At 48.9% G+C, this 26,379-nt stretch overlaps 1 protein-coding gene across 1 annotated transcript in view; it reads left to right on the top strand.

Annotated features, from left to right (window-relative positions):
• The first annotated feature begins 2,867 nt into the window (after positions 1–2,867).
• Positions 2,868–26,379, top strand: part of RNF17 (ring finger protein 17) — a 261,161-nt gene continuing 237,649 nt past the window's right edge. Inside the window, exons 1-3 of the mRNA XM_040426246.1 lie at positions 2,868–2,988; positions 18,823–18,923; positions 22,949–23,120. Of these exons, the coding sequence (XP_040282180.1) occupies positions 22,989–23,120 (132 nt within the window). The 5' untranslated portion in view covers positions 2,868–2,988; positions 18,823–18,923; positions 22,949–22,988. The remainder of the gene's footprint in view (positions 2,989–18,822; positions 18,924–22,948; positions 23,121–26,379) is intronic.

Here is a 26,379-nt window from a genome sequence, read left to right as displayed (position 1 = left end):
TTTTTTTAAAAAAACGAAGCCATTTTTGTCACATTATATCACAAAAATTGCAACAGCAAGTGATCAAAAAGGTGTATGCCCCCCAAAATAGTACCAATCAGACAGTCACCTCATCTCGCAAAAAATTAGACCCTACCTAAGAAAATCTGTCAAAAAAAAAAAAAAAAAAGGTATGGCTTTCAGACTATGGAGACACTAAAATATAATTATTTCGGTTTCAAAAATGCTATTATTGTGTAAAACTTAAAAAAGAAAAAGTAGACATATTAGGTATTGCCACGTGCGTAACGATCTGCTCTATAAAAAAGTCACATGACCTAATCCCTCAGGTAAACGCTGTTAAAATAAAAACGGTACCAAAACATCAATTTTTTGTTACCTTGCCTCACAAAAAATGTAATATAGAGCAATTAAAAATAATACCAATAGTACCAATAAAACTGGCACCTTATCCCGTAGTTTCCAAAATGTGGTCACTTTTTTGAGTTTGTAGGGGTGCATCAGGGGGGCTTCAAATGGGACATGGCATCTAAAAACCAGTTCAGCTAAATCTGCCTTCCAAAAACCATATGGCGTTTCTTTCCTACTGCGCCCTGCCGTGTGCCCGTACAGCAGTTTACGATCACATGTGGGGTGTTTCTGTAAACTGCAGAATCAGGGTAATAGAGTTGTATTTGGCTGTTAACCGTTGCTTTGCTACTGAAAAAAATGGATTAAAATGTAAAATCTGCCAAAAATCTATTTTCCATTAATTCTTGTGGAACACCTAAAGGGTTAACAAAGTTTGTAAAATTAGTTTTGTATACCTTGAGGGGTGTAGTTTCTAAAATGGGGTCATTTTTGGGTGGTTTCTATTATGTAAGCCTCACAAAGTGACTTCAGACCTGAACTGGTCTTTAAAAAGTGGGTTTGGGAAATTTACCAAAATATTTCAAGATTTGCTTCTAAACTTCTAAGCCTTCTAACGTCCCCAAAAAATAAAATGTAATTTTCAAAATGATCCAAAACATGAAGTAGACATATGGGGAATGTAAAGTAATTACTATTTTTGGAGGTATTACTATCTATTATAAAAGTAGAGAAATTGAAATTTGGAAATTTTTCAAAATTTTTGGTAAATTTGGTATTTTTTTATGAATAGAAAGGATTTATTTATTTTTACTCATTTTTACCACTGTCATGAAGTACGATATGTGACGAGAAATCAATTTCCGAATGGCCTGGATAAGTCAAAGCGTTTTAAAGTTATCACCACATAAAGTGACACGTCATATTTGCAAAAAAAATGGCCTGGGCAGGAATGTGAAACTTTCCCCCCCCCCTTTAGCTCCCTTAACCACTTGCCGCAACTGTAACGCCGAAAGGAGTCATCGCGGCGGCTCCCCCAGGCTACGCTCACGCCGATTGGCATCATCTCGCGTGAGCCGAGATTTCCTGTGAACGCGCGCACACAGGCGCGCGCGCTCACAGGAACGGAAGGTAAGAGAGTAGATCTCCAGCCTGCCAGCGGCGATCGTTCGCTGGCAGGCTGGAGATGTGATTTTTTTAACCCCTGAAAGGTATATCAGACGCTGTTTTGATAACAGCGTCTAATATACCAGCTACCTGGTCCTCTGGTGGTCCCCTTTGTTTAGATCGACCACCAGTAATATGTTGCACCAAGCACCACTACACTATACCCCCCCCCCCCCCCCCTGTCACTTATTAACCCCTTATTCACCCTTGATCATCCCTGATCACCCCATATAGACTCCCTGATCACCCCCCTGTCAGCTTTGAGGAGACGGAGCGCGCAATGTCTCTTGTCCTGCTGCTATGTCTATTGCGAAGCAGCGGCACACAGGAAGAGAGAAGGGAGACGGCACGTGCTATTTTAAGTTATTTATTAGTTAAAGGGTTTGTCTGGGCGTTTAATATTGATGACCTATTCTCAGGATAGGTCATCTATATCTTGATCGGCGGTGGTCTGACACCCGGCACTTTAAACTTTTAAATGGCATAAGCCATTTGTAGTTCGTTATGCACATGTAGCGCACAACGTGCAGATTTACTGAAGACAGTCTACGCATGTAAATTGACATGTGGTGCAGACTTAAAAGTCCGAAGCATGTGTATTTGTTTTGTGGATTTTACACTAGATTTTGCCGCTTTCAATGTGTGGGGTGAAATACACTGCAAATCCATGCAAACTCAGCATTTAATCTGTCTCGTGTGCAGGTTCCCTTTTAGCAACTCTTTCCATAAATTATAATGTATTTTCTTGCAGTAATATTGAACCACACACACAAGCCCACGTGTACTGAGTGCTCCCTAGACGCAATAAATCCACGTCGCCTAGCTTCACAATAGGACATGACTTAACGGCAAAGGGGCATAGTCTAAAGATATATATATATATATATATATATATATATATATATATCTATCTATCTCCATATATCCGCAAGTTCAGCCGTTGCTGTAAGGTGTATGGGGAGCTCCCGACTCTCCCCCTCTTGGGAGAGAAGGATTTGGCAAAATTGATCTTTTCACCCCATCTTGTCCTCGCAGGAGAAGCTGTCACCAAAAGTGTCTGTCAGCAGCTTTCTTTGCTCTCCCCATAGTATACACATACACGTTTGACCGAGCCAAACATGTATGTGTGTGGGGGAGTTGTCAGGGAGTCGGAAGAGTGTGAATGCGTATGTATGCCCAGCTTAACATATGACACTTTTCACCAAAACTGCACCACTATTCTGGTGTCAAGTTCTGTCTCGAAAAAAGCCATCCAATAGTTGGTATAGAGTAAGAGAGAAGTGTCTGTCCCTGCACCACATGTATTATCCAGCCTGATCACCTGGACAGTCGCTCTAAACGTACACCATCTATACAATTGCTAAATTGGCCCTATTGTGTTTTTTGTATTTTCAGGACAATGTTTTTCTCAAGATCGATGAGGCATTGATCGTTGCACATGACACTCTTCATCATCTAAACTCGGACTTCCAGGTACACAGCAATATCATACGGCTTAAAGATGACCTTTCATCGGTCCAAACATTGTGAACTAAGTGTCATGATCTGTACAGCGGCGCCCAGGGATCTCACTGCAGTTACTATTATCCCTGGGCGCCGCTCCGTTCTCCCGCTATGCCCTCCGGTATGTTGGTTATAGTAGGCAGGGACTGCCCTTGTTCTGCTGGGCGTCTTCTTCTCCTAGGCTATAGCGCTGGCCAATCGCAGCGCAGAGCTCACAGCCTGGGAGAAAAAAAACCTCCCAGGCTGTGAGCTCTGCACTGCGATTGGCCAGCGCTACATACAGCCTAGGAGAAGGAAACGCCCAGGAGAACAAGGGCAGACTCCGCCTACTATAACAGAGTCCTAAGTCTCCGCCTACTATAACCAAGTGACCGAACATACCGGAGGACATAACGGGAGAACGGAGCGGCGCCCAGGGATAAAAGTAAGTGCAGTGAGATCCCTGGGCACCGCTGTACAGATCACGATACTTAGTTCACAATGTTTGGACCGATGAAAGGTCCTCTTTAAAGAAATGTTATTTTTTGTTTTTATCCAAATCGGACTTGAACATGTTAATAAATACAATTGTTTTGTGCCAGGTTTGTCAGTTTCCTTGTCTATTAAAGGGGTGGTGCCAGTAATATACAGTTGTGGCCAAAAGTTTTGAGAATGACAAATATTAGTTTTCACAAAGTTTGCTGCTAAACTGCTTTTAGATCTTTGTTTCAGTTGTTTCTGTGATGTAGTGAAATAGAATTACACGCACTTCATATGTTTCAAAGGCTTTTATCGACAATTACATGACATTTATGCAAAGAGTCAGTATTTGCAGTGTTGGCCCTTCTTTTTCAGGACCTCTGCAATTTGACTGCGCATTCTCTCAATCAACTTCTGGGCCAATTCCTGACTGATAGCAACCCATTCTTTCATAATCACTTCTTGGAGTTTGTCAGAATTAGTGGGTTTTTGTTTGTCCACCCGCCTCTTGAGGATTGACCACAAGTTCTCAATGGGATTAAGATCTGGGGAGTTTCCAGGCCATGGACCCAAAATGTCAACATTTGGTCCCCGAGCCACTTAGTTATCACTTTTGCCTTATGGCACGGTGCTCCATCGTGCTGGAAAATGCATTGTTCTTCACCAAACTGTTGTTGGATTGTTGGAAGAAGTTGCTGTTGGAGGGTGTTTTGGTACCATTCTTTATTCATGGCTGTGTTTTTGGGCAAAATTGTGAGTGAGCCCACTCCCTTGGATGAGAAGCAACCCCACACATGAATAGTCTCAGGATGCTTTACTGTTGGCATGACACAGGACTGATGGTAGCGCTCACCTTTTCTTCTCCGGACAAGCCTTTTTCCAGATGCCCCAAACAATCGGAAAGAGGCTTCATCGGAGAATATGACTTTGCCCCAGTCCTCAGCAGTCCATTCACCATACTTTCTGCAGAAGATCAATCTGTCCCTGATGTTTTTTTTGGAGAGAAGTGGCTTCTTTGCTGCCCTTCTTGACACCAGGCCATCTTCCAAAAGTCTTCGCCTCGCTGTGCGTGCAGATGCGCTCACACCTGCCTGCTGCCATTCCTGAGCAAGCTCTGCACTGGTGGCACTCCGATCCCGCAGCTGAATCCTCTTTAGGAGACCATCCTGACGCTTGCTGGACTTTCTTCGACGCTCTGAAGCCTTCTTAACAAGAATTGAACCTCTTTCCTTGAAGTTCTTGATGATCCTATAAATTGTTGATTGAGGTGCAATCTTAGTAGCCACAATATCCTTGCCTGTGAAGCCATTTTTATGCAACGCAATGATGGCTGCACGCGTTTTTTTGCAGGTCACCATGGTTAACAATGGATGAACAATGATTTCAAGCATCACCCTCCTTTTAACATGTCAAGTCTGCCATTTTAACCCAATCAGCCTGACATAATGATCTCCAGCCTTGTGCTCGTCAACATTCTCACCTGAGTTAACAAGACGATTACTGAAATGATCTGAGCAGGTCCTTTAATGACAGCAATGAAATGCAGTGGAAAGTTTTTTTTGGGATTAAGTTAATTTTCATGGCAAAGAAGGACTATGCAATTCATCTGATCACTCTTCATAACATTCTGGGGTATATGCAAATTGCTATTATAAAAACTTAAGCAGCAACTTTTCCAATTTCCAATATTTATGTAATTCTCAAAACTTTTGGCCACGACTGTATATGTATAGCTGTGTCGCTGCAATGTAGGACAAGTCCCAAACTCGGACTATACCTGGCTTGTCTGTGGGATTCAAATTGGTTAATGGTCTTCGCCTGTGCCAAGCTAAGTCACCCGGCCTAAGGCTGCATTCACACGTCTGTGGAACACTGTCCGTGTGATACCGGCCTGGATTTCTTAAGAGTGCAGGAGCACACGGCGTCATTGGTTGCTATCACGCCTTGCGCTTCCTGCTGCTGCCGCTGTACAGTGATACACTGGTATAGATCATACCAGTGTATCACTGTACAGCGGCGGCAGCAGGAAGCGCAAGGCGTCATAGCAACCAATGACGCCCTGCACTCCTGCACTCTGAAGAAATCCAGGCCGGTATCACACGGACAGTGTTCCAGGGACGTGTGAATGCAGTTTAAGTATCAAAGATGTAGACAGCTTGCTGTGTAATGGATTGGGGGAGGAAGGGGGGGGGGGGAAATGGGTAAATACCATACTAAATTGTAATTCACCATTGAAATAAAGTTTCCAGAGCTAAAGCATTGATGGTTAATCTCTGTGCAGACAAGCCGTTGTTACTGGGTAAGCTGTAAAGGGCTTGCTGGAGCGTTCTTATCTTAAGGCTACTGTCACACTTGCGTTGTGTTGACTAAATGTTTGTTTAGTCCTCATGCATTCTGAATGGGAAGAGATCCGTTCAGAATGCATCGGAATGTTTTACGTTTCCCCAGCATTCAGTTTTGTGACCGGACACACGCTACAAGCTGCGGTTTTGTGCCCGGTCATAAAAACTCATCCGGCACTGAAAACAATGCATGTCAAACGGATCCGTCACACATTGACTTTTAATATATTTAGTGACCGATCCATTTTCTCGCCCATATTCATTGGGGGACACAGAGACCGTGGGTATAGCTATGTCCTCTAGGAGGCGTTGACACTAGTAAAAGCTGTTAGCTCCTCCCCTGGCAGCTATACCCCCTCCAGCCTGGAGAGAGAGCTTCAGTTTTTTCTAGTGTCAATAGGAGGCAAGATCAGGGATCTCCTGAAGATTTTTTTATATTTTTTCCTTTCTTTTTCAGATGGGACAACAGTGGACGCCTCGCCTCCCTGTTCTCCCGGGGTCGAGTTGCGCCAGTGCCGGTCACCCGCACTGCTGCCTCCCCCACAGAAGACAAGGTGGTCCAGGGCAGCCTCGCTCCCCTGCTTCCCGCCAGCCAAGGGGTCACCTAGGTCCGCCAAAGAGAAGACCCTCCCGCCATACCAGACTCCTGCCACTCCGGTGCCAGCTGCTGAGGAGGTGACCCTGCTGGAAAAAGGTACCTTACGGGCCCACTTAGGGAGGGTGAAGAGGAGAGAGAGGTGAGTACACTGGACTAGGTAAGTATGTTAACCCTCCACCTCCTTTCCTATTTCAAGGGTTCTACGGAAATAGCTCCCAACTTGGCCAGGGACAGGCTTCATTTTTTATTTTTTACTAAGCCCAGCTCCACAGGCTTCCCTCACCCTCTGTGCCGTCGGTACTCTGGCACACAGGGGGTTAATGACAAATCACAGCGGGCGACCATGCGCACTGCTTTGGTGGGGTGTAGAGTAGATGCAGAGTGCCTGCGCATAACGCAGGGTTGGACATCTGTTCTCCCCCTTGTCTCCGCTCCCCAACAATAATCATCCCCTGGAAGCGGGCGCCTAAGTAAGAGTGCGCCGCTCCAGGAGGCTAACGCCGGGATCGGGTCCGGGCGCCGCAGAGCTCTGGCCCCGCCTGGTCGCTCCGGACGGCGCAACATGCTGCCTGCGCAGTCCGGCTTCTGGCCTCCCCAGCATGCGTGCACAGAGGACGCTGCGGTCCGGCGCGACCTCACTTACAGCGTCTCGCTATGTCTGAGGAGCGCGCTGCCCTTCGGCCGATCGCGGCATGTGGCGCTGTCTCCGCAGCCCTCGGTGCTCCGGCCGTACAGTTGGCCGTGTTTCATAACTTTAGGCCGGCTTGCGGCCTACTAACCCGCACTTCACCGGGGAGGGGGGGCGGTCTGGCGCGAATTCTTCCCGCCTTGCCTTGCCTTCACCTCCCCTCCACTCCCACAGTAGCTCACAGAGCCCCGCCCTCGGTTCAGGCAGCTAACCCTCCTGGTCAGCCATCTCTTGAGGCTGGCACAGGATTTCATGGGTTTATATCTGCAGAGCTTTAATGTTGAGGTTTTCACTCCTCTGCCTCTTGCCCAATTACCACCTGCACAATCGTGGGCATCTCAGTTTTAACAAATTAAAGTCCATTCGGGTCCTACCCCCTCAGTCCTCATCACTGAGGACCCCCCCCACGTCAGTATCAGACTGGCCCCGGGTCCTATCACAGTCAGAGGAAGACCCTTCAGTTTTCCATTCACCCTCCGGGGTCAGTTTGGTTGATAAAGCGCTGCCTGCGCAATCCTCTGGTACATCTGGATACTTCCTTTCACCCTCTAGGGCCGTTTGGTTGCCAAGCACTGCCTGCGCAATCCAATTGTGTACATCCTGACCTTCCCAACCACCCTCCGGGGTCGTTTGGTTGATAAGCACCACCTGCGCAATCCAATTGTGTACATCCGGACCTTCCCAATCACCCTCCGGGGTCGTTTGGTTGATAAGCACCACCTGCGCAACCCGTTTGGGTACATCTGGATCGTCCCAATTACCCTCCTGGGTCGTTTGGTTGATAAAAACACTGACTGCGCAATCCAGGTCTTCTGGGTCATGTTGGTTAATAGAGTGCTGCTTGCGCAATCCCATGGTGGACATCCGGACCTTCCCAAGCACTCTCCGGGGTCGTTTGGTGGATTAGCACCACCTGCGCAAATCCAATGGTGGACCTTTAGACCTTCCCACTCACCTCCGGGTCGTTTGGTTGATATTCTCCACCGGCGCAGTCCAATGGTGGACCTCTGGACCTTCCCAATCACCCTACGGGGTCGTTTTGGTTGATAAGCATCGCCTGCGCACTCCAATGGTGGATCACCGGTCCCCTCAAGTTCCCTTCGGGGGGCGTTTCATTAATAAAGCACCGCCTGCTCAATCCTGTGAGTGAACCTTTAGAAGTTCCTATTCCACAACTGGGTAGTTTGATGGATAACTCCCACTGGTGAGCCTGCGTCTGCCATGGGCAAGATTCTGAGAGGTGAGGCTGTACACAGCAAGCCAGAGCAGGATATATTTCCTCCTCGGTCACCTCCAACCCCCCACCTTACCTCCCTAGGGTCACGCTCAGACGCACCCTCCATCCCTGGAAAGGTTTGGTCTGAAGGGGGGGATCAGTATTTCGGTCTCTACCGTGATTTCGGTGCGATCTTCCAAGATGACGTCCGAGGTACACAGCAGTACTTGTCGTATGCATTACCCCCTTCCTTAGGCGGAGTATTTGCACTACTACTGGATGCAGTACTCCCTTGGATACTACCTCTCTCTATTGGGGTCTAACGCACTAGCACTGTCAGTGCCGACAGTAGGCGTTCCTCCTTTTAGTAGGTGGCAGAACTGGATTCCCACTGGGGACAGTACTTACTGTAGGCATTAGCCTTCTTCCATAGGTGGCGCTATGGCATTATCCCTGGTTCAGTGTTACTGTCTTACCTCCTTACCTAGGTGGGGTATTGAGACGGGACTCCTTATGCTTTGCCCTTTCCGTACGAGACGTATTCTCTATACTTGGATTCAGTTCCTACTAGATGCATTACTGCATTGTCACCCTTCATGGTGGAGTATTTCACTACCACGGAGTGCAGTACTTGCCGTAAGCATTGCCCCGTTTCATTGGTGGGATAATTGCAACATTGCCCCTTCCACAAATGTTCCACTACCGTGGGGAATGAGTACACATCTTGGATGTTGCACTTCAACTATGCCACGACTATAGATGCCTTAGCTTCTTCTACAAGTGGAGCGAAGCGAGTATCGATACACGCTGGTGCCCTGTATTCTTCTTCTAATGGTATTTCGGTGCCGCCAGTGGATACTGTGGCTGTTCCACGTTGTGTCATTTTCCTTCGGTGCCGGTTTGGAACATGGAGATGACAACCTCTCTCCTCAGGGGGTTGCCCAGCGTCAGTCCCCTATCTCCATGGCCCTCCACTGTTCAATGTGTCTCAACAATATGTAGTGCGTACTCCATGGCACGTAATATTGTGCTTACGTTCCACCAAGTCAAGTGTTTCACTGACTCTATATATATATATATATATATATATATATATCCACCATTCCTGATGTTGGAAGTGATTGTGCTGGCACTCTGATTTTGCTTTGCAGCACGTTCTCCGCGGGTGCAGATTTTACACTGGTACTAGAGCTCGCAGTCGCTGCAGCGGGGCAATCCCTCAGTTAGTGGTTCTACCCTGACGCTGGCTTGGCGGTTGTTCCTGTTCAACGCCCTTCCCAGGTGGAGTGTTTAAGGTTAGCTCTCCTTCCCTGGGGCAGTATGAGACCATGGCTTCTATGGACTCTAGTCTGCCCCTCAGTTTGTGCTGGCGGGACACGCTGCGGCTCCTACGGTACGGGGGTCCTGGAGTAGCCATTACGTACTCTGGTTCCCCCCGCACGCTCCTTCGTCTGGTGACTATTCTTCTAACGCCAAATTCGGTGGCGGACTCTGCATGGCCTCCTCCTTAGGCGGAGGATGGCACTGCCACTATCATCCGGTGGCTTATTGTGTGTAGTGCCAGTCTCAGATGGGGAATGGACTTTTTTTAATTTATTTTTTCCTTCAGTTTTTTCCTTATCTGGCTCACGGTTCACGGCCACTCCGCAAACCTTGGTAGCTCCTACGTTACTACTTCCCCTCATCTACGTTGAGGCAGCGTATTGGTTCTGTGTTTTTTCTCTTCCAGTCTTGCTCCGGAACAACTGTTGGGCTGTGACGTTTTCAATATTCCCCCTTCTACAGGTGATTTCTACCAGTTGGTTCTGGGTGTACTACCCGTATCCACAACTACCTCTTTGAAGACTTGACTAGTGACTGCCATGTCAGTCCGATGTAGTCATGCATTTTCCGTGGCTAGACTACGAGACTCGCCACGCCAGACTGAGCGGGGGTGCTGTCACGAGTGTTGATGGATCTCCTCATCTTGGTCTGATCGAGATTTCTGTTGTGCAGTGTTACTACACTGTCAGTACACGGTCGCTGACAGAACCCCTTATCGTCTCTACTTCTACCTATCCAACGTATTGATTCCTTGGCTTGCGGTTGGTCATGCCTCATTCAGGTGTCTTTTTCTCGGTTATTTATCAGCCAGCTTCTCAGTCTCCCCACAAGCCTCTTGGCTCGGGGGACATTGGTGGACCACTTACCGTTTACGTGGAGCGCTTCCCTTTAGCAGGGGTGGATCCTTCGGTTCCGGGTTTTCGGTCTAGCCTTCGGTTCCTTGATGGGCCAGGTTCGGCGCTTGTATCCTTTCCAGCCTCCTCTGACCCTCCCGGGCCCATAATACCTCCCTTCAGGGAATGGCACATACGGTTTCTCCATACCGTCCTCCTTTATCGCCTTGGGATCTGTACTTAGTCCTTTCAGCGCTCCGGAATTCTCCCTTTGAACTCTTGCGGGAGATGTCACTCCGACTCCTGTCCTGGACGGTAGTTTTCTTGTGACTATCACACCCATCAGACGGGTGTCCGGGTTGGGGGCGCTCTCTTGCAGAAAGCCTCCTGGTTCTAACAGGGATAAGCGGTAACCCGGTCTGTTCATTCCTTTCTCCGACGGTGGTTTCTGATTTCCATTTCAATGAAGACACTGTGCTTCCATCACTGTGTCCCTCCCCTTCACCCCCTAGGGAACGGAAGTTAGATCATTTGGACGTTGTCAGGGCTCTGACGATTTATTGCCAGCCTCCAGTTTTTTGTCATCACGGAGGGTCCTCGCAAGGCATTGGCGGCCTCCAGGGTGGCAATTGCACATCTGCTTTTGCTTAAGCGTACTGCACCCGGGGCAGGGTTCCGCCCTTCGGTGTCACTGCTCACTCCACCAGAGCGGTGGCGCTCTTGGGCTCGGAGGATTCAAAGTTCCGTCGCGCAGTTGTGCAGGGCGGCTACTGCCCTCCTTGCGTACATTCACAAAAGTTTGCCAGATGCATGCTTATGCTTCGGCGGGCGCCGTCTTTGGACCACTTGGTTTTGCAGGCGGCAGTTCTTAGTTACCTACAGGGGCGCTTGTTCCATGGGTCTGTGTTTTTCCCTCCCTGTGGACTGCTCTAGGACGTCCCACGGTCTCTGTGTCCCCCAATGAATATGGGCGAGAAAACGAGATTTTTGTAAAACTTACCTGTAAAATCTCTTTCTCGCTCTTCATTGGGGGACATAGCACCCACCCAGTATTGTTGTTCGGCCACAGTTGTGGCTGCTGCTGGTTAGAACCCGGTTCGGTTCTTGGCATTGTTGCTGTTCCACGTTTTTTCGTTGGTTTACTTGCTTCTCCTACTGCTTCTCACAAACTGAAGCTCTCTCTCCAGGCTGGAGGGGGTATAGCTGCCAGGGGAGGAGCTAACAGCTTTTACTAGTGTCAACGCCTCCTAGAGGACATAGCTATACCCACGGTCTCTGTGTCCCCCAATGAAGAGCGAGAAAGAGATTTTACAGGTAAGTTTTACAAAAATCTAGTTTTTTCTCTCTTTCGATTTCCCGAAACAGCATCCTAACGGAACAGATGCATCCTGATGTGTAATATCAAAACAGATCTGTTTAATTCCGGTATTGAGATCTAAGCATAGATAGACTAATAATATTTTAGTAAAATACATTTAAGGAACAATAAATCTCAAAAGGAATGATTTAGAAGTAAAAATTTGCTCAGATACATTTTCTCTCCCATTTCCTTGGGGGACACAGGAAACCTTGGGTATAGCTCAACTCCCTAGGATGCATGACAAGTGAAAACTGTTAAGCCCCTCCTCCAGCAGCTATACCCTCAGCCTGGAGAGAGAGACTACCAGTTTTTGCTTAGTGTCCAAGGAGGCAATCCCGCCAGCGTAAGGGTTGCCCACACGTCAATCCCTTCTCCAGCTTCCTGCCACTGCGGTGCCAGTAGCTGAAGGGGTGACCCTGCTGGACTGGACAGAGGCTGAAGACTTTAGGATGGTGAGAGTGGCTGTTCCAGCACCCCCCCCCTCCCCCACACACTTATGCTCTCTGATCATCCCCCAAGGCCCCCTCATAGCATGACCTGGGCTACAGTTCACAGCAAGAGCGGACCCTGAAGACGCTCTACTACAGGCTAAGTGCCTCTCTTCAGTAAGGGTTACCCGGTGTGGTATTAATTCTAGCTGTTTATGCCCAGAGCCGGACTAAACCCTCACCTGTCTATGCTGGTAGCAGCAGGGGCATCCAGGGATCGCAGGCAGTCGAGGCCTGCCGCAGCAACGAGCAGCCGGCACTCTTTCACGGCCGGCCGGCATTGAGACGGCCGCACACAGGAATCGCGGCGTCTCTCTATCTGCGGGGGCGGACGGTCTCTCCTACTGCGGCGGCCGTTCCATTGGAGGGATAGTCGGCATTCACTGCGCCATTTACAGCGCGCAGGCCGCCCCTCCCCCCATCTTTCCTCTCTATATATTTGAATCGCGCACGCGAACGGAGCATCGGCGGGGCTTCGCTTCGCTTCCCGCTCTCCTCTTATCACGTCTCTGATCACCTCAAGAGACTGGCCACCGCTGCTGCCGCTTCTCCCCTGCTGCCGTACCGTTGTTGAAGATACTTGCTCCTTCTGCTGACGCACTGCCCTGAGGTCTTCGGTCTGGTAGGACTGCTAACCCCTTCCTAGTACCAGCAGCCCCTAGCCTGGACAGCCCTCCCCACTCCTTTTTTTTCTGCCAACATGTCTGACCCCTCAGGGGCTTCTAGGCCCTGGTATCACGCCTGCACTGCCTGTGAAGCACCCTTTCCACTGGGGCAATCAAACCCGCATTGCTCTGCATGCCAGGCCCCAATACAGAGTCCGCCACTTGCTGTGCCGCCCCGTTTCCTTGGATCCACCTGATTGGGCAAGATCCCTGTCCCAGGCCGTGGAAAGCCTCACTCATGTTGTGGGCCGCCTTGTAGACACACAGCCTGCCACGCAGTCTGCTACACCCCCTGCCGTACCCTCCGGGTCCGCTACTTCTGCCGACCCGTCTGGGTCCCTCGCTCCCAGTGATGCCTCCAGGGCCCGACACCTCCAGAAGGGCTCCAGGGCGGAGTGCGCGTCTTTCTCGGATGCGTCCCTGTCTCCTCCGAGGGTACGGTCTCAGTCGGGCCCCTCCTCACAGGACATGCCCTCAGAGGGAGAATTAGTGGATTCAGATTGGGACATGGACTCGGCATTACTGTCCAAGCTAGCCTCTGCTGTGGGTCATCTCATTACCAATATTCGTGACACCTTTAAAATTCACGACGACCCTCCCAGCACTGACAAGGCCGGTGTGTCTTTTTTCCGCCCCAAACAGGCATCTACGGTTTTCCCCCTCCACGCCGACTTCTCGTCGGTGGTCTCTAAGGCTTGGACTCGCCCCGATGCCTGTTTTACTCCCCCTAAGAAGTTGGATATCTGTTATCCCTTCCCAGCGGATTGCATCTCCACTTGGGCGTCTCCACCTAAGGTCGACCCTCCTGTGGCCCTCCTGTCTAAAAGCACGGCCATTCCTGTGGCGGACGGCTCCTCTCTTCAGTCTACTGAAGTTTGTTGCATGGAATCCCTTACAAAAGCCATATTTGACGCCTCCGGTTCAGCCCTCAGACCAGTCTTTGATTCCGCCTGGGCCGGGAAGGCGGTCTCGGAATGGGCTTCCCAACTGGACCAGGAACTTGATTCGGACGTCTCCATTCAGGACCTCCGCTCTTTAGCCTAGCTCGTTGTTCAGGCAGGGAAATTCATTTGTGAGGCCTCACTTGATGCGGGTGCCCTCATTGCCCGTTCCTCTGCTCTGGCTGTGTCAGTCAGGAGGGATCTTTGGCTAAAAGTTTGGACGGCGGATGCCGCTTCAAAACGGTCTCTTGCTGGACTTCCCTTCGCCGGTTCCCGGTTATTCGGGACCCGATTGGACGAGATCATTTCTGAAGCCACAGGGGGGAAGAGCACCCATCTTCCCCAGCCCAGGGCCAAGAGCACCACTCGAGGCCGTCCTGGTCTCTCTCGTTTTAGGCCCTCCCGCAGGTCCTCCGGCCCTTCCTCTAATTCCACCCAGGATAGGCGTAAAAAGCCTTTTTTTCGGACTCAACTTTCCTGGCGTAAGTCCCAACCTGCTCGCCCCTCCTCGGCCAAGCAGCCCACCGCCTGAATGTGCGCCCCCACCTACCCGGGTGGGGGGCCGCCTCCTCCTTTTCAGGGATATCTGTCAGGCACACGTCTCCAACGCCTGGGCACTCGAGATTGTCATCCGGATACAAAATCTAGTCTGCGTCCCTCCCTCCGAATGGTTTCTTTCGCTCCCGTGCCCCGAGGGATTCCCAGTGTGCGGCCGCCTTCTCCAAAGCCATTCACACCCTTCTGGACAAGGGAGTGATTACTCCAGTTCCTCCAAGGGACAGATTCAAGGGGTTCTACTCGAACCTCTTTGTGGTCCCCAAAAAGGAAGGCTCGGTGAGACCGATATTGGACCTCAAACGGTTAAACCGGTTTCTCCGTCTTCGCCGGTTCAAGATGGAGTCCCTCCGATCCGTGGTGGCTTTCCTGGAAAAAGGGGAGTTTGTCGTCTATCGACATCCAGGATGCTTACCTCCACGTTCCGATCGATCGGTGTCGCCAGCGTTTCCTTCTCTTTGCGGTGGGGAACAATTTGTCGCCCTCCCCTTCGGCCTGGCGATGGCTCCTCGGGTGTTCACCAAGATCCTAGCCCCTGTCCTGGCCTTGCTCCGCTCCAGGGGTGTTTTTCTGCTTCCCTACTTGGACGACCTGCTCATCAAGGCGCCCTCCTTTTCCCAGACATCTACCAGCGTGGACCTCATGCTGCAAACCCTGGAGCGGTTCGGTTGGATTATCAACCTTCCCAAGTCTTTGTTTACTCCCTCCAGACAACTAGTCTTCCTGGGGATGCTGCTGGATACAGAAGCGGCGGAGGTTAGTCTCCCACCGGAAAAGCATCTGACCCTTCACCGTTCGGTTTGGACCCTTCTTCTCCACCGCCGTCCTTCCGGTCCAGCATGCGGGTATTGGGACAGATGGTGTCCTGCTTCGAAGCGATTCCGTTCGCGCAATATCACTCCTGCATCCTCCCAGACGGCGATCCTGTCTGCCTGGGACAAGTCCCCGGAGAGTCTGGACCGGCCCTTCCCCCTACCTCCCCATGTTCGGACCTCCCTCCTCTGGTGGTTACGGACCCCCCTCCAAGGAAAATCCTTTCTGCCGATTACCTGGTTGGTGGTCACCACCGACGGCAGTCTGCAGAGTTGGGGGGGGGGGGGGGGGGGGTGCGCAGGGGAGGTGTTTCCTCCCCGGTCCGTCCAGGGCTCTTGGTCTCCATCGGAGTCGAAGCTGCCGATAAACATCATGGAACTGAGGGCGATTCTCCTAACGCTCCGGCACTGGACTCCCCTGCTTCGGGGCCAATCCCCTCCGTGTCCAGTCGGACAACGCCACGGTCGTGGCGTACATAAATCATCATAGGGGCACTCGCAGCGCATCGGCTATGCGGGAAGTGTCTCACATCCTCCGCTGGGCGGAAACGCATGTTCCGACCCTGTCGGCAATTTACATCCCGGGGGAGGAAAACTGGCCGGCGGTCTTCCTCAGCCGGACCACGATCGACCCGGGCGAGTGGTCTCTGCATCCCGACGTGTTCGAGTCCATTTGCCTCCGTTGGGGTCATCTGGACGTAGATCTCATGGCCTCCAGGTTCAACCACAAGCTCCCCACCTTCCTGTCCAGGTCCAAGGACCCGAGGGCGTACGGCGCCGACGCTCTCGTTCTTCCGTGGATGGAATTTTCCCTCCTGTACGTGTTTCCGCCCCATCCGCCACCCCCCCCCCCCCCCCCCCCCTGCCGCGGCTTCTTCGGAAAATCGTGACAGAGGGCATGCCTACGATCCTGGTAGCTCCAGATTGGCCTTGCCGGCCTTGGTACGCCGACCTAATGCTGCTCCTAAGAGACGTGCCTTGGCCGCTGCCTCTAAGAGAAGACCTTCTCTCTCAAGGGCCGATCTTCCACCAGCATTTAGGGTTGCTACGTTTAACGGCATGGCTGTTGAGACCGCAGTTTTAACACAGGGTTTTTCGGCGGATGTGGTTCGTACCATGATCCGCACACGGAAGCCGGCCTCATCCAGGATTTATTACCGGACTTGGCCGTCTTACCTAGGTTTTTGCGAAAATCTGGATGTTCATCCTCTTCGTTTTTCCCTCCCCACGATCCTGTCCTTTTTACAGTCTGGCCTGGACCTGGGTTTGGGTCTCAGCTCGTTAAAAAGTCAGGTCTCGGTGCTTTCCATCCTCTTCCAGCATCCTTTGGCCCCTCTCGGACCTGTCAAAAGCTTCATCACTCTGTTCCCCCGTATCGTTCTCCCATTCCACCCTGGGACCTTAATGTTGTGCTCTCTGCGCTCCAATCCTCCCCCTTCGAGCCGTTACGGAGGGTCTCTCTTCGCCTTTTGTCCTGCAAAGTCATATTCCTTGTGGCAATCATGTCCCTACATCGGGATCTGAATTGGCGGCACTTTCTTGTACTGAGCCCCTTTTGGTCTTCCACCAGGATAAGGCTGTTCTCCGTCCGGTTCCTTCCTTCCTCCTGAAGGTGGTCTCAGCCTTTCACCTCAATGAGGACATCGTCCTCCCTTCCCTTTGTCCGCCTTCTTCTCATCCTTGAGAACGGGAGCTTCACCGCCTGGATGTCGTTAGGGCCCTGAAGATTTACCTGGAGGTCACCGGACCCTTTAGGCGCACACGGACTCTTTTTGTGGTTCCGGAAGGTCCGCGCAAGGGGTTGGCGGCTTCCAGGGTGTCTACTGCCCGCTTCATCAAGATGGCTATTGCCGAGGCTTACCGCGCCAAGGGCAAGGAGACTCCTTTTGGTGTTACCGCTTATTCTACCAGAGCGGTCGGTGCCTCTTGGGCTCAGAGGCATCGGGCTTCGGCTGAACAACTGTGCAAGGCGGCCACCTGGTCTTCCTTGCACACCTTCACCAAGTTCTACAGGGTGAACACCTATGCATTGGCGGAAGCTGCTTTGGGCCGCCTGGTCTTGCAGGCGGCGGTTTCTTGATACCTCCGGTGGTTTCGCCTTGGGCTGTAGTCCCTTCCCCTCTTGGACTGCTCTCGAACGTCCCAAGGTTTCCTGTGTCCCCCAAGGAAATGGGCAAGAAAACAAGATTTTTGTATAACTTACCAGTTAAATCTCTTTCCTGCTCTTCCTTGGGGGACACAGCACCCACCCATTGTTCTGGTTTACCGTTACGGTTTAGTTGCCCCTGTCGGATAGTTGACTTGTTTGGTTTCACATGGTTGGTCATTGCCTTTTTTTCTCTACTTGGACACGCAACTGGTAGTCTCTCTCTCCAGGCTGAGGGTATAGCTGCTGGAGGAGGGGCTTAACAGTTTTCACTTAGTGTCACGCCTCCTAGGGAGTTGAGCTATACCCAAGGTTTCCTGTGTCCCCCCAAGGAAGAGCGAGAAAGAGATTTTACTGGTAAGTTATACAAAAATCTAGTTTTCAGTTTTTCAGCCAGCAGGATCTTCTGCATTTTCTGGAAACTAACAGTCTTGTAGATATCATGCATAAAACAAAGGGGTCAATTTCCTGCTGATCGGTTACATTTTTGGCTGAGTGGTGATTTTGGGTGTTTCCCACCCCCCCACTTTTGACCAGGTAGAAAGGGGTTGCTCCTGCTGCAACCAGTTGCCTTACAACCAGACACAGGAGCAGGATGGGGACATGGCTCATCTCCTTGGACATGAAAACTGTGAAGTTACAGCACCAAAATAAAATCTTCAACTTTTATTTCTTTACATTAAAATGGCATCCATTACTTAGGCATTTCGGGTTGTTGCGCTATTCCCAGCAACCCTGCCAATCGGCTATCTGAAGAGGTTACAGCACTCATACGCCTCTTCAAAGTTTACCTGCATATCGTCTGCTTTGTAGCGGCGGTGCAGTGTAATTACAACTGCTAAGTCTCATACAAGTGAAGGGGATGAGCAGTTGTAATTACACAGTGTGCAGGTAAAGTTTCAAAAAGACACAGTGCTCGGACAAGTGCCGCAACCCTTTCAAACATCTGAAGGGGTGACTGGAGTAGCAGTTTTACCTGTGTGAGGTCTCCACATTGGTGCAGTGTAATTGCAACTGCTTTCCCATTCACTTGTATGGAACATAGCAGTTATAATTATGCTGCATTGTCGCTATAGTGGGGATGACATGCAGGTGGTTTTAAATAGGAAGCGGCGCTCGCATGATCGCTGTCACCCCCCTTCAAACAGCTGATTAGTGGGAGAGCCGGGAGTTGGACTTCCACCAATCAGATATTGAAGATATGTCATCAGTATTATGACGCTGCGCAACTCCTTATAACTTCTGCAGAGCTAATTATTGTATTCAGTGATCATTTTACACTGTATAAATGGTATGTTGAGAATGTCAAAGAAGAATCACTCACTTTTGACTAGAAGCTGTTGATGACTGTTTCTTTTGTTCTCTTCCTCGAGTTTAGACTTTAAAAGAGCTGGACACAAGAAATAAGCTGCTGCAAAAGCACATATCTTATACGATTCATGATGTGTTTGGTAAACTTGTGATTGCTCTAAAAAAAAGGTGGGTTTTGTTCCGTTGTTTAATGTACTCATTTGACCGGTATATAGAAAGCAATGTTTGCCTAATGCAAGACCAGCTTTGTGGTTTAAATACATTTATAAATGTGGTATTCTGTCTGAGTGGAGGTTTAAACCTCTCTACCACCCCCACTAAACAGAGTGTGGGGCCTCTATCAGTCTCACATTTGTGGCCCTCAATGTTGTTTCTATCCTGGAAAAAGAAAAACAACTGTTCATGAACCAACATTTTGAATAACCCCTCTTCGCAGTGACCAGAATCGGAAATCACTCAAATCTCGGTCATTCAGACTTTCAGATGCTGCTGTCAAAAGTGACTACAGCAGGCATGCTCAACCTGCGGCCCTCCAGCTGTTGTAAAACTACAACTCCCACAATGCCCTGCTGTAGGCTGTTCGGGCATGCTGGGAGTTGTAGTTTTGCAACAGCTGGAGGGCCGCAGGTTGAGCATGACTGGTCACAGCATCTGAGTTTTTTTTGTCCTCCAAAATTTTGGCGTTCGTATGGCTAACTGTGGCAGCCAGTTTCCTATACTGATGACCTATCCCCAGGATAGGTCACCAATATCAGATCGGCGTGGGTCCAACACCTGGCACCCCCGTCAATCAGCTGTATGAAGAGAACACAGTGTTTGTGTAAGTGCCACATTCTTTTCACTGTTTACCTGCTCCACGTTACAGTGGTGTGCATGTGTAATTGCAGCAACACTATCCCATTCACTTTAGTGAAACGGAGCAGTTGATCTCCGTCTGCTCCTTCCCATTGACGTGAATGGGGACGGAAGATCTGCAATTACACCTGTGCACCGCTGCGATGTCTGGTGTATACTGAACATACACTGCTCAAAAAAATAAAGGGAACACAAAAATAACACATCCTAGATCTGAGTTAATTAAATATTCTTCTGAAATACTTTGTTCTTTACATAGTTGAATGTGCTGACAACAAAATCACACAAAAATAAAAAAATGGAAATCACATTTTTCAACCCATGGAGGTCTGGATTTGGAGTCACACTCAAAATTAAAATGGAAAAACACACTACAGGCTGATCCAACTTTGATGTAATGTCCTTAAAACAAGTCAAAATGAGGCTCAGTAGTGTGTGTGGCCTCCACGTGCCTGTATGACCTCCCTACAACGCCTGTGCATGCTCCTGATGAGGTGGCGGACGGTCTCCTGAGGGATCTCCTCCCAGACCTGGACTAAAGCATCTGCCAACTCCTGGACAGTCTGTGGTGCAACGTGACGTTGGTGGATAGAGCGAGACATGATGTCCCAGATGTGCTCAATTGGATTCAGGTCTGGGGAAGGGGCGGGCCAGTCCATAGCATCAATGCCTTCGTCTTGCAAGAACTGCTGACACACTCCAGCCACATGAGGTCTAGCATTGTCTAGCATTAGGAGGAACCCAGGGCAAACCGCACCAGCATATGGTCTCACAAGGGGTCTGAGGATCTCATCTCGGTACCTAATGGCAGTCAGGCTACCTCTGGCGAGCACATGGAGGGCTGTGCGGCCCTCCAAAGAAATGCCACCCCACACCATTACTGACCCAATGCCAAACCAGTCATGCTGGAGGATGTTGCAGGCAGCAGAACGTTCTCCACGGCATCTCCAGACTCTGTCACGTCTGTCACATGTGCTCAGTGTGAACCTGCTTTCATCTGTGAAGAGCACAGGGCGTCAGTGGCCAATTTGCCAATCTTGGTGTTCTCTGGCAAATCCCAAACGTCCTGCACGTTGTTGGGCTGTAAGCACAACCCCCCACCTGTGGACGTCGGGCCCTCATATCACCCTCATGGAGTCTGTTTCTGACCGTTTGAGCAGACACATGCACATTTGTGGCCTGCTGGAGGTCATTTTGCAGGGCTCTGGCAGTGCTCCTCCTGTTCCTCCTTGCACAAAGGCGGAGGTAGCGGTCCTGCTGCTGGGTTGTTGCCCTCCTACGGCCTCCTCCACGTCTCCTGATGTACTGGTCTGTCTCCTGGTAGCGCCTCCATGCTCTGGACACTACGCTGACAGACACGGCAAACCTTCTTGCCACAGCTCGCATTGATGTGCCATCCTGGATAAGCTGCACTACCTGAGCCACTTGTGTGGGTTGTAGACTCCGTCTCATGCTACCACTAGAGTGAAAGCACCGCCAGCATTCAAAAGTGACCAAAACATCAGCCAGGAAGCATAAGAACTGAGAGTTGGTCTGTGGTCACCACCTGCAGAACCACTCCTTTATTGGGGGTTTCTTGCTAATTGCCTATAATTTCCACCTGTTGTCTATTCCATTTGCACAACAGCATGTGAAATTGATTGTCACTCAGTGTTGCTTCCTAAGTGGACAGTTTGATTTCACAGAAGTGTGATTGACTTGGAGTTACATTGTGTTGTTTAAGTGTTCCCTTTATTTTTTTTGAGCAGTGTAGTTCATCAATATAGGAAACTGGCCATCCCCTTTTAAAGGGGTTGTCTCATTTCAGCAAATGGCATTTATTATGTAGAGAAAGTTAATACAAGGCACTTACTGATGTATTGGGATTGTCCATATTCTCCTTTGCTGGCTTCATCATTTTTCCATCACGTTATACATTTCTCGTTTCCATGGTTAGACCACCCGGCAATCCATCAGTGGTGGCCGTGCTTGCTTACTATAGCAAAAAGCGCCAACCTATGCACACCCACAGTCCTGGACACCAGAGAGGCCACCACTGATGGATTGCAGGGTGGTTGTAACCATGGAAAAGAGCAGTGTATAATGTGATAATTCCCATTACAGTGAATGGAGATCCTGCGGTGCAGCCTAAAAGGCAAAGTGTGTTTATAGAATTATTATTATATCTTTTTTTTGGGACCTTTATTTATTTTATGTGAATAAAGCTTAATAAAACAAAGGAATTTTTATACAAATTTCTCAAGATGGGCCATCACTAGCTGACTGCTGTGGGTCCAAAACCCTGCACCCCTGTTGATCTGCTGTTCGGGAGCAGCTCCGTCACCAAAGTCAGCTCTGGATCTAAACAGAAGCGTCAATCTTGTAGCGGAGGGACCATGTTAGGCTACTTTCACACCTGCGTTCGGGTGTCTGCTCGTGAGCTCCGTTTGAAGGGGCTCACAAGCGGCCCCGAACGCAACCGTCCAGCCCTAATGCATTCTCAGTGGAGGCGGATCCGCTGAGAATGCATCAGTCTGCCAGCGTTCAGCCTCCGCTCCGCTCAGCGAGCGGACACCTGAACGCTGCTTGCAGCGTTCGGGTGTCCGCCTGGCTGTGCGGAGGCAAGCGGATCCGTCCAGACTTACAATGTAAGTCAATGGGGACGGATCTGCTTGAAGATGACACCATATGGCTCAATCTTCAAACGGATCCGCCCCCATTGACTTTCAATGTAAAGTCTGGACGGATCCGTTCAGGCTACTTTCACACTTAGAATTTTTTCTAAGTTATAATGCAGACGGATCCGTTCTGAACGGATACAAACGTCTGCATTATAGGAGCGGATCCGTCTGAGCAGACATCAGACGGACCCGCTCTGAACGCTAGTGTGAAAGTAGCCTTACTGAAGTGGTGATCCACTGATGTCAAGAATTTTGTTTTTCATTTCAGTTTATTTGGGTAAACTTAAATGAAAAACAAAATTCTTGACTTCAGTGGATTACTACTTCAGTAACATGGTCCCTCCGCTACAAGATTGACGCTTCTGTTTAGATCCAGAGCTGACTTTGGTGATGATCTGCTGTTCGGGAGCAGCTCCAACAGGGGTGCAGGGTTTTGGACCCACAGCAGTCAGCTAGTGATGGCCCATCTTGAGAAATTTGTATAAATTTTCCTTTTATTTTATTAAGCTTTATTCACATAAAATAAATGTCACCAAAAAAAAATAAAAATCTAAATATTATAAAATATAATCACTACTATTGTCCATGGTCTTCGATTGGTATTGCAGGCAAACCATTTAGCTTATTCACTATATGGAGTCAGTTTAGATATTTTTATTTTTTTGTTATTTTTCTTAGGAAATCTGATCTACTTACTGATTTAAGAACAATAAGTGAAATGTATACTGCAGAGCTGCAGAATGCTGTAAAATCCCTAGAGAAGCAGAAAAAGTGTTTGGGGACTAGAGTTGCATTTGTTGAAGGGCTGAAAGGGTCACCAATAATGACAGCGTATTGTAATCTAAATCAAGTAAGTATGCTTTGTTTAAATGTGCCGTTTTAATAAACTTTGCATAAAGCAATAGTACAAGCAAAATTACTAAACTTTGTAATATTTATTTTTAGAGAAAATCCTTCTTTCCTCCTTCCTGCATCTATCAGTCACTATTAATTAACGTAAAATCTATCCTGACGGAGGTATAGAGAAACAAGACAGGTTGTAAAAGTTAATTTACCATCAAAAATGCCCTGTCTGACCCAGGAAAAAGTGCAGCCGCGTCTTAAAAAGATTAAAATGGACAAATCGCCGGGACCAGATAGCATACACCGCCGTATCCTAAGAGAATTAAGTAATGTCATAGCCAGACCCTTTTTTCTGATATTTAAAGGGGTTATCCCACTTAGCAGTTTCATACTTACCTGCTGCCACCGCGCGTTCACTTCCTGGATTCTGGCTGGGGGCGGGCTTCATCTTGATTGAAGTCTTCTCCCGGCCGGGACGCGCGCTGGACTGAACGCGCACGCTGCCGCGCATGCGCAATGTGGCTTATTTCTGGCCAGTATAGTACAGAGCCGGCGTGCGCGTTCGCAGCTCTGTACTATTCTGGCCGGGAAGAAGTCACCGTCGCGCATGCGCGGCAGCGTGCGCGTTCAGGACAGCGAGTGGCCCGGCCGGGAGAAAAGAAGAAGTCTTCTGGGCAAGCGCGACCATCGGGATTTTGCGGAAGAGCGGTGGTCGTAACCAGGGGAGACCGAGTCACAACAATAAGGTAAGTGGGGATGAATTTTCTCCTAATCGGTGGGAATTTGTTAATAAAGTATATTTACAAAAATGATCACTGTCAAATCATTAACAGATTTAACAGTGATCATTATGATGGGATAACCCCTTTAACCTCTTAAGGACATAGGGCGTACAGGTACGCCCTTGTGCCCTGGTACTTAAGGACACAGGGCGTACATGTACGCCCTGTGTATTTTCGATCACTGCCGTGCGGCTGGCAGTGATCGGAACCCGGTGCCTGCTCAAATCATTGAGCAGGCACCTAGGCTAAATGCGCGGGGGGGTCCCGTGACCCCCCCATGTCGGCGATCGCGGCAAACCGCAGGTCAATTCAGACCTGCGGTTTGCTGCGATTTCTGAAGTTTCTGGTCCCCGCAGTCCCTGACCGCAGGGATCAGAAACTTTATATGCCAAAAAAAAAGTTTTATTTACCCCCCCCTGCACCCCCGAATGATTTTTATGGTGGCGGGAGGTGCAGGGGGAGGGTTGCGGGCGGTGTGGGCGGTGCGGGAGGCGGGCGGTGCGGCAGGCGGGATCGCGATCCCCCGCCCGCCTCCCCTTGTATAATCGTTGGTGTCTAGTGGGGATACCAGGGTGCCAGCACATTGCTGGCACCCTGGTATAAACGGCTGACATCTGCGATGCGATGTCAGCCGTTTAACCCTTTCCATACAGCGGTCCGTACGGACCGCTGTATGGAAAAGGTTAACAGCGCAGGGAGCTCCCTCCCTCTCCCATCGGGGGGCTGCTGTGCCTTTGCAGCCCCCCGATGGGGAGGGAGAGAGCCCCCCGAGAGATCCCCTCCTTACCCTTCCCCGTCTGCGAAGTTCTGAGCAGTACTGAGCAGACGGGGAAGGTTCCCATGGCAACAGGACGCCTCTCAGGCGTCCTGCTGTCCATGGTGCTGAACAGATCTGTGCTGAATGGCATAGATCTGTTCAGTGTAAGTAAAATACAGTACAGAACAATATATATTGTACTGTACTGTATTATTCAGACATCAGACCCACTGGATCTTCAAGAACCAAGTGGGTCTGGGTCAAAAAAAAGTGAATAAAAGTGAAAAAAAAGTAAAAATCAAAAAACACATTTATCACTGATAAAAAATGAAAAAAAATAAAATTCCCTACACATGTTTGGTATCGCCGCGTCCGTAACGACCTGATCTATAAAACGGTCATGTTACTTTACCCGAACGGTGAACACCATAAAAATAAAAAATAAAAAACTATGATGAAATTGAAATTTTGCCCACCTTACTTCCCAAAAAAGGTAATAAAAGTGATCAAAAAAGTCGCATGTACGCCAAAATTGTAACAATCAAACCGTCATCTCATCCCGCAAAAATCATACCCTACCCAAGATAATCGCCCAAAAACTGAAAAAACTATGGCTCTTAGACTATGGAAACACTAAAACATGATTTTTTTTGTTTCAAAAATGAAATCATTGTGTAAAACTTACATAAATAAAAAAAAAGTATACATATTAGGTATCGCCGCGTCCGTATCGCCCGGCTCTATAAAAATATCACATGATCTAACCCCTCAGATGACCACCGTAAAAAAATAAAAATAAAAACGGTGTAAAAAAAGCCATTTTTTGTCATCTTACGTCACAAAAAGTGTAATAGCAAGCAATCAAAAAGTCATATGCACCCCAAAATAGATGCCAATCAAACCGTCATCTCATCCCGCAAAAAATGAGACCCTACTTAAGATAATCGCCCAAAAACTGAAAAAACTATGGCTCTTAGACTATGGAGACACTAAAACATTTTTTTGGTTTTAAAAATGAAATCATTGTGTAAAACTTACATAAATAAAAAAAATTGTATACATATTAGGTATCTCCGCGTCCGTGACAACCTGCTCTATAAAATTACCACATGATCTAACCTGTCAGATGAATGTTGTAAATAACAAAAAAAAAACGGTGCCAAAAAAGCTATTTCTTGTTACCTTGCCGCACAAAAAGTGTAATATAGAGCAACCAAAAATCATATGTACCCTAAACTAGTACCAACAAAACTGCCACCCTATCCCGTAGTTTCTAAAATGGGGTCACTTTTTTGGAGTTTCTACTCTAGGGGTGCATCAGGGGGGCTTCAAATGGGACATGGTGTCAAAAAAACCAGTCCAGCAAAATCTGCCTTCCAAAAACCATATGGTGTTCCTTTCCTTCTGCGCCCTGCCATGTGCCCGTACAGCTGTTTACGACCACATATGGGGTGTTTGGTATCGCCGCGTCCGTAACGACCTGATCTATAAAACGGTCATGTTACTTTACCCGAACGGTGAACACCATAAAAATAAAAAATAAAAAACTATGATGAAATTGAAATTTTGCCCACCTTACTTCCCAAAAAAGGTAATAAAAGTGATCAAAAAAGTCGCATGTACGCCAAAATTGTAACAATCAAACCGTCATCTCATCCCGCAAAAATCATACCCTACCCAAGATAATCGCCCAAAAACTGAAAAAACTATGGCTCTTAGACTATGGA

This window comes from Bufo bufo, chromosome 3 (assembly GCF_905171765.1).
Source record: "Bufo bufo chromosome 3, aBufBuf1.1, whole genome shotgun sequence".
In the NCBI taxonomy this organism is placed as follows: domain Eukaryota; kingdom Metazoa; phylum Chordata; class Amphibia; order Anura; family Bufonidae; genus Bufo; species Bufo bufo.
Note: the sequence above shows the minus strand (reverse complement) of the source record. Positions and strands in the feature narration are given on the sequence as shown.